Source organism: Brienomyrus brachyistius, chromosome 10 (genome assembly GCF_023856365.1).
Source record: "Brienomyrus brachyistius isolate T26 chromosome 10, BBRACH_0.4, whole genome shotgun sequence".
NCBI classification, from domain to species: domain Eukaryota; kingdom Metazoa; phylum Chordata; class Actinopteri; order Osteoglossiformes; family Mormyridae; genus Brienomyrus; species Brienomyrus brachyistius.
Genome location: NC_064542.1, coordinates 13,321,426 through 13,329,862, shown reverse-complemented (window position 1 = coordinate 13,329,862; position 8,437 = coordinate 13,321,426). Strand labels below are relative to the sequence as shown.

The window sequence follows — 8,437 nt, the reverse complement described above, 5'->3', positions numbered from 1 at the left end:
TTTTTGCTCCCTCCAAACCGCCAGCGAATCAAGACCACAGTATACCCAGAACATTAGGAGCTGGGTGGCAGCAAAAATGTGAACTGGCTGGGAGTCCCAAAGGACCGGGTTGAGAAACACTGTGATGCAGAGAAAGACAAATGTACAGTTCTCATATGTAAAGCATAGAGCAGGCTCTTCGGGCACAGAGTGTATTTTTACACAGACACACACACTTCCTGCCAAACACTGGTCCTCATGCTCCCTGTCTGTCAGGTGCTGAGTCGCTCCACGGCTGTGGAGGTGGTGAACAGCACCAGAGTCCTGCATCAGGAGACCAAGGCCCTGCTGGATGGGAACCTGCTGGTGAGAGACCCCCCCCCCCCCCCCGTCCCTTCCCCCCCTTTCCTTAACACCGTCTCTTGCCATCTCCTTTCCCAGGTACAATTTAGTGAATTTTCATCTTTAAATGCTTATTACATTTTATACGCTCTATAAACGGAGTATGAATGAAATATTACGAGTTTCTTAAACATGATAATGTTCTTCTCAGTAGACTAGACAGACACTAAATATTCATTCAGCATGAGGGATTTGCCTGCCTGCATTGGCACTCAGGCTCTGCACTCTGTCTTACAGCAGATGGATCCTGGCCAGGAGGAGGCGCTGTTCTCCACACTCGAGAGCCTGAGCACCGAACTGCAGAAGCTAGCCGACATCCACTGGATTTGTCCCATCATGCACGGCATCGAGGAGGTTTGTGCGCGTCTGCATGTCAGTTTGGTCACCCCACCTTGCATTCCTTCCAGTGCTATTATAGTTTAAAATATGTAATTTTTATTTTTATATTACTTTCTGTTTTCATTTGAAATCCATTTTAGTTTTTATTTTAAAGATATATTACTATCTTTAAGCTTTTATGTTTTTATTTCTAGGGATAGATTGAAAGTTGTAAAGCTATTTTATGCGTCAGATCTTTAGAGAATTCTACATGAATACACAGCGTCCATCACGGACTAACGTCCTCAGAATGGGCAGACGTTTGTCAGGTATTGTTAATGGTTTTCTTAAGGCAATATACTGCATTATGCGTCTCCTCAAATGATTTCCATCGAGGAGGAAAGATAGACATCATTACATCAGTGAAATTAAAATAGCATATTATAGTAAGTATTTCACTTTTGTTTCTATTTCAGTTACTCTCAGAAGCAGTATGTATGGTTTCCGTTTATTTGTAATGCATTTTAGTTTTGTTTCTTATTTTATTTAAGGTTTCGCTTAGTCTCGGTTTTAGTTTTCGTTGACTGTAATAATCCTGGTTCCAGCTGATTGAGAGGTATTGGGGGGCTGGGGGGGGGGGGGGGTGGGGTGAGCTGCTTCCCCCAGGACTCATGCGGATCATGTTAATTGCTGCCAATGGGACCTGAATGGGACTTAGGGTTCTGCTTTACCCTCTGATTACACTTTGGATTAGGAGCTTTTAAATCCTGGAGGGGTAAGGGTACCCAGAAGGGTCATTCCTACTGTTTTTTTTTTCTTTCTAGAGCACAGTGAGGAGCTGCAGCAAGAGCAGCATGAAGATAAAGATCATGCCGAAGGTGAGGAGGGACCGGGATAAACTGCACAAGCAGAAATCCAACAGCTCGCTGACAGGTGAGATGCCCCCCCCACCACCACCACCGCCGTCCTGCATTGAGTAGAGCCAGACTATCCTGAGTGAGTCGGTTTGAAAGAAACCAAAGGTGTCACCTCTGGAAGCCACTGGCCTCTGCTGACGCTGACGTCGTCTTTCCGCAGCAGCATGGGAATTCAGAGGTGGATCGTGTGACACAGACCCCACTGGGAACTAAGCCCAGAAGCGAGGCACGCCCCCTACTGGCTGGAAAGGGGTCCTCTATCTCCAATTGAAGAGGTGTCGCTCTCATCTTGCTGCGAAGGAGCACCGGCGTCCGGGAGACACCGTCTGCCCGCGGAGAAAGGGCACCGCCACCCCAGTCTCGGCAGGATGTGGAGCCTTCATCTGCGGTACGAAGCCCCCTGCAACTCCAACGACTTTTTTGCTCCTTTATCGGTGTCTTTTTTTATTACTATTAAAACGACGACGAACAACTGGAACAACAATGAACAAAAAAACCATCTCCATGGGTCAGGGGGCTTAAGCTTCTGTCCCCGGGCCCCCCGCCAAAAGATTGTGACTCCTGTGAACGAGTCCTTGCATCCATGCCACAACCACCCTGCATAACACGGAGGGTCCCAGACTCTCAATGTGGGGGGGGGGGGGGGGTGGCAAATTCAATAGATCTCTGCGAGGGCTTTCTTTGACGATCCAGGGTCACATTCCCGCCAGATGCTGGGGATCAGGGCCGCCCCCCCCCCCATGCCATTTCCATGGGCTCGCCCTGCCTTGCACTTTATGCTCAAAATGTCGACTCGTGTGCTGTGCAATTCCCCCCCCCCCCAAGGTGTTCATAGTGTGCTGCATCCCCTCCTTGTGTTCGAAGAAAAATCTTAAGAAACCGTAAAGTGATTTCTTACTGTGTACAATGAGACATAAGAACACGGAAGCGGAAATTTCTCCTCTTCAGGTCTGTATTACTGTATTTATACATATTATATATAAGGAATAGTGGCTGTTTAAGGAACCCTTTGTTGTTATCAAGGTGTCGAGCCCTGCCCGCTGCACCAATGAACTTGCTTTATTTATTGTCGTTGATGAGCAGTATTTATTAGTGAGTGGGTGATTGACCTTGGAGTTGCCTTGAGGAATCGATGGTATTGTGAACGACTCCCGAAAATGGGGTTTGCTGTACAGGCAGAACGGCACCCCTCAATGGTCCCACATTTCCCTGAATCTTCTAGGTTTTCTTGTGCCTGTAGGCGAGGGGTTGGACATCTGGGTAATGCCGTGTCGCGTGTTTGTACGTTTACATTTGAGGTGTTGCGGAGTAACTCTCAACATCTACCATGAAAAAGGCAAATGAATGGTCAGAGCATCGTGGATGGGGTTAAATTAAGGAACCCACTGGCCCGATTCTGTGAGTACTGTAAGCTTGATCCGCTGCTGGACAATGCGCCATAGGATCTGCAAGACTCTCCGGTCTGGTCCAGTCTGGTTCCAGTCAAACTCGCATCCAGACCTTCGCTCATAATGTGTTTACCACTGGACTATTAATGTTGACATGAAGCAAAAAAAAAAAAAGATTTACTTAATAAATTGTCATCTTTGTTGTTGGAAGCAACGGAGCAGAAGTCGCTGTGTTCTTTGTCTGCAGATGCACAAAAAAAGACATGAATCTTCACAATTTTATTATCAAGCCACAGAATTATAAAAACATTCAGCTGGACCTTCACAAACATATTACAGTCTAGTACAGTTTACTGCGCTTCACATGCAGATGGCAGCATGTTCACACAATCGCTGGCACAAAAACCACAGCTGTACTATAAACAGCGGGATACACTGTCTACAGTATGCTGACATTAAGACCTGCTAAATAAATATCCTCACAGTCCTAAATGGTCATTCACTGGAACCCTGGGCTGGAAAAAACAAAAAAAACAACCTAAAGCAAAGACTAACTGTCAAACATACATTAGTATTTTTCTCGTGGGAGTTTTACTTGTTTTACTTGTTCTGAGGGCAGAAAGAAAAATGACTGGTTCAGAGAGATAACCAATCACATTGTAGAGGAGGTTGGTCCAAGCAACTAGAGGACGCAGGATCAACCAATCAGATGTCTTTGCCCTGTCTCCTCTAGTCACCTGGACCCACCTCCTCTACAGTATGATTGGTTATCACTCTGAACCAGTCATTTTTCCTTCTGCCTTCAGAACTTTTTGTGTAAGTAAAACTCAAGCTCACATTTTAATCTTTAGTCACCTTAATGGTCACAGGTAAGATCCTCTCCCCCAACACCTACATCAGAACGATGCCCAAGACAAGGCCTTGTTTCTCTACAGCACATTAAGCATCATATCACGCTGCAGGATGGATGTGAGAGTTAGCCTTAACCCCTCATCCTGTTACCAGTCCCTCTGAGGTAGCCTGGGGCCCCTGTACATCACCAGTGCTTCTATCGAAACTGGCCCCTCAGCGGCAGCGTAGGGCCTGCTCACTTAGGGGGGGCCGGTTCCTCATCTTCGGACTCGCTAATGTCGTCGTCGTCAATGTCCCAGTCGGGCATCTCATTGGGGTCGACGTAGCTCTCCTCCTGCGGCTCTGCGGGGGCCACCGCCTTGGCCTGTGGGTCTTCCAGCTTGCCCCAAGCCACCGCATCTGCCTTGCTCAGCATCAGCTCCACCTTGGTCGGCACCATGCTAACCGAGCTCTTGGAGACGCTGATCACCTACGTGCAGTGAGATTTGGGATCATGTGCACAACCTGCACAGGGAAAGTCATGAGGCTTGGCTGAACCTCTACAGGGTGGAAGGAGGCTTAGCCACAGACCGGGAAACTCACCCCCCAGAGGTAGAAGTCCGTATGGAAGACTTTGTCATTTTCAAACTGGATGTGAACCGTCAACTGCGGGGATGGTTTCAGAATTACGGGAGTGTTACGCAGAGCTTGCAGGACGCCACATAGACACCAATCCTTTGACCATTTGCCATGTCAATGTCGGGCCCTCGGAACTCACCATGGTGCGGTTGGCCTCCACATAGGAGTGTTCTGGGTTAGCATTCTTGGCATACAGCGTGATTACCACCTGGTTCCCAGTCTGGTGCCAGTCATACCTGCATGCCACCTTCTTCTTGTCCTGCGAAAAACAAGTCCCATTAGACCAGCGAGAGGCATCATGCAAAGGGGGCAGCCGTCTGACCAAACTTTCCTAAAAACAAGGACCTCTGTTAAACCAGACAAGAAGCTACAGGGCATCTCTCAACATGTACAAAGACTGGTGTTTGTCAACACAGTCCCTAAAGACCCCCAGATAGTCCGCATTACTGCTCCCTCTCGGCGCCCAGCCAATCAAGAACATTGAACTGGTTCAGGTGTGCTAGAAAATGGGAAGAAGCAAAAAGGTGGACTGACTAAGGGTTCCCAGGGACTAGGTTGAAAAACACTGACATAGACGGGTTTGGACACAAGCTGGTACTTGTTTGGGGATCCAGCGATGCTTTCCATTGGTGCATCCCTTCTGGTCCAGGAAGGCGTTGAAGTCGAGAGTCTTGATGCAACAGCAACTCCAGTACTTGTACCTGACGATGGAACAATGGGGAATCAGTCTTTTTTTTACAGAATGATCTATCAAGTGGTTGTTCAATTCATTGAAAATTAATGGCTACATAATTTATAATCCACTTATATCATCCGCTGTTTATGTGGAGCTTATCTGTGAGTGACAATTCACTTACAGTTCCTTCTTCTGTGTAAATAATAGGTCAGTTAATGGGAGGCACATGTGAAAGCAGAGGGTAAATTGATGATTCATACTGTGGAGTGAGGGGTGGTCCGGGGAGAGGGCTGGCAGGGAGGGGCTTACCCTTCATGGAACACTGGCACCCCTGGGTGGTGGATGCAGACCTCTGCATCAGTAGCCTCTCCTTGGTATACCTGTGAAACAGCACACCAACCAAACAAGTTGTGGGCATGCATTCCACCTTAAATCCATCATTCCACCTTAAATCCATCATGGTGACATTCTGTGGCTGTTTCATCTGGAAAGGACCTAGTTTCCCAACGGGCTCTCAACCAAATCTGCCACAGCCTACATTTAGCTGGCATTACAATTGACCGCCATAAAGACACAAAACGGCACGCATAAAGATAACCCACTGTTTTGCATCCTGCATTCTTGCACCGTGTTCCGAACATGACAGCCTGGCTCTCTGCGGGGGAGAAAGGAAGAAGGACAGGGCGGAGGATGGTGAGAAGAAGGGCCGGATGAAGTGAGTAGAAGAGAATCAGTGCAGGCATTTCACCACTAGATGGAGACAGACAAAGATCGTTTAGGGCTGAGGCATCCTCACCTTGTTTCTGTGCCTCTGCCTTCTGGGTTATCTGCAGCTTCTCCAGCACCTGAGCCAATGAGGTCGACACCTTCACTGCCAGCTTGGTCTTGGGCTCATCAAGGCTAGTAGGGCACCAAGACACCATTAGAAAGAACTGCAGCTTTGCCACAAAATGAAATACACGTGGGCGATTGCTAACAGAGACACAGACAGGGTACCTGGGTCTCTCCTTTTGCAGGGCCTCTGCAGATTTGGGCCCAGTATAGATGATTTCCTTGTTGTTGTGGTTCTGCAAGTCCCCTTTGTCTGATGTGACCTCCGGACGCAGTGGTTCCTGTGGTTTCTGGTTGCTATGGCGCCCTCGGGTACATCCCTAGAGCACAGCATAAATCACACCAGGAAAAGTGCTACGTATCGCTAGATAATGCTTGACAGATGAGTCAGTTGGCCTTTCATGAATATTCGTCCTTCACCTTGATAGACAGGAACTCTGAAAAGTCTGTGGTCCTCTTTCTGCAGCAAGACCAACCCTGAGAAAAGAGAAGTAATTGAAATGAACGAGTCGCGTCACGCATTCTCTGACTGCAATCAGGGCCAGCAGATCGCAAACCCACCTTAAGGGCATCATGAAAGATGGGCAGCCCTGGGTGGTGCAGACAGGCATCTGGTAGGAAGGGGGTGATAGACAAGGGGGACAGTCATGAGCGTAAAGCATGGAAGAGCAGAGTAAGCAGGGCAGTGGAACAGGGCAGCACATGGCCTGCTCTCACCACTACAGTGTCCAGTCACATGAACCACTCACAGCCTCTTATGATCTCCCCCCACACCTCCTATTCTGGCAGTGTCCCAACCCCCGAGGCCTTATCAATGGTGTTACCCCACAGCACATGGTCAGGAATATCCCGATAGGAATATCTGGGGGTCCCAGAAGACAGGAAAACACTGTTTTAAACACAACGGAAGCCTCAAAGTGTCCTGAACAAAAGATCTTAGAGCACTAACTGCTTACCTATCACACAGCTTGCATGCGTGGGTAAAGACCAGGAAACTTCCAGAATCATGCCTCAGAACAGGCTTATCTCAAACACTTTAACAACTTTAAAAGCACCTATAAAGAGGCTTTTGCAAACATACTTTTAGGTCTGGCCGAACAGTGCCTGAGGATCCCCACCAAATCAGCGTATCATATTAAATGCATGGTTAACCGTCTTATAAAGCGCCGTCCAGAGAGAGAGCTCACCGTCAGTGTTCTCATGCTCTTCGAAACGGACCCCGCAGCCTTTGTTGTAGCAGAGCAGAGTCATGGCAGCAGCCAACAGAGCTTCACGTCTCCTTTCGAGTATTCACTCCTTACCCAGGACTCGTGTCACTCTCACACAACTGGAGAGGTACAGCGCTCTTTATCTGCGTTCAGGTGCCACCTTCACCAGTTTTCCAGAACTTTCCACCACTTAAGGAATGTCAGGGAAGGCAGAGGATAAATCCAGAAGGGGCAAACTGTGCCTGGAAGAATGCTGGAAGAGGAAGAGAAGGGGAGCGATACGGGTGCTTTTTGGGGTGGATATAAATAGCACCATTGGCTCTGACCCCTCCCCTGTCACACTGAGCAGCTGTCAGTACTCCTCTCAGGGGCCTGACATTACAGTGGCCAGCCAGCCAGCCTTGCGGGGGAGGGGGGGGGGGGGGGTGAGCATGATCATGCACTCTTGCGACAGTGGGGAGGTTAAGGAGGACCCAGAGCCACCCAGGTACACACACCTAGGACTGCTAACTGAACGCCATCCATGGACCATGGGTGACATGCTTCCACTGATACTCTTTGTACAGCGAAATAAGCGGAAGATCATGTTGACTAGTAGGCAATGGTAGCCCGTAATATACACGTTACACACCAATGCTTGTGCTGCACTTTCAGAAGTATCCACCAGGTGGCAATAAGGCACAAGAATTGCAAATTAAAATGTGGAGGGAGGGGGGTGGGGTGAGAGAGAAAAATCACCAGCATAGACATCCTCCTGACCTACAGGGCTGCTCACTGGGAGAGAAGATCGACTGGGACAGTTGGGAGACTCCCACGTAGCTAAGGAAAGCCAAGTCCGGAAAACCAAGGGAGAATTTATAGAGGCGGGGGTCACAGAAATAGATGCCCGTGTGGTTTGGTTTCCCAGGTGACAGAATGAGGTGGCACTTTCCTCTGGTTCTTCATTTAGCCCTGAAAAACCTCATGCACCTTCGCAGGCAGTCGTGAAGAGCTGCAGGCGAGCAGGACACACACACACACACACACACACACACACACACACACACACACACACAGGCCCAGGTACACTTAAGCATCAGGGGAGGCTGTTACATTTTAGTGGGACTCAGAAATAAGCTCACATCGAACTAATGAGGGGAACTACAGAAATCCATAGGTCTTCTGTAAACAGTCCAGAATGGCATGACACCTCAGAAGAAAAAATTTCCCATGAGGCTTCACAGTGAACTGCTGCTTCACTGATAGGCA

The 8,437-nt window shown here is 48.5% G+C and overlaps 2 protein-coding genes across 8 annotated transcripts in view; one reads left to right on the top strand and one right to left on the bottom strand.

The window, feature by feature from the left end:
• si:dkey-172j4.3 (diacylglycerol kinase delta) overlaps positions 1-3,214 on the top strand; it is a 34,333-nt gene extending 31,119 nt beyond the window's left edge. For 5 of the 7 annotated variants that reach the window (XM_049028938.1, XM_049028934.1, XM_049028932.1 and 2 more), the window contains 4 exons: positions 256-345; positions 619-735; positions 1,524-1,632; positions 1,777-3,214. In XM_049028938.1, the coding sequence (XP_048884895.1) occupies positions 256-345; positions 619-735; positions 1,524-1,597 (281 nt within the window). In that variant the 3' untranslated portion in view covers positions 1,598-1,632; positions 1,777-3,214. The remainder of the gene's footprint in view (positions 1-255; positions 346-618; positions 736-1,523; positions 1,633-1,776) is intronic. The other 2 variants (XM_049028937.1, XM_049028935.1) reach the window with 1 other exon arrangement.
• A 54-nt stretch (positions 3,215-3,268) lies between these two features.
• zgc:92429 (uncharacterized protein LOC445063 homolog) lies at positions 3,269-7,472 on the bottom strand. The gene is made up of 11 exons (XM_049028939.1): positions 7,169-7,472; positions 6,543-6,592; positions 6,402-6,458; positions 6,147-6,301; positions 5,947-6,050; positions 5,753-5,805; positions 5,460-5,530; positions 5,073-5,175; positions 4,614-4,733; positions 4,439-4,501; positions 3,269-4,325 (listed from the first exon to the last, which is right to left on the bottom strand). The coding sequence occupies exons 1-11, from the start codon at positions 7,230-7,232 to the stop codon at positions 4,092-4,094; spliced, it is 1,074 nt and encodes a 357-aa protein (XP_048884896.1). The 5' UTR covers positions 7,233-7,472; the 3' UTR covers positions 3,269-4,091.
• Positions 7,473-8,437: the final 965 nt, after the last annotated feature.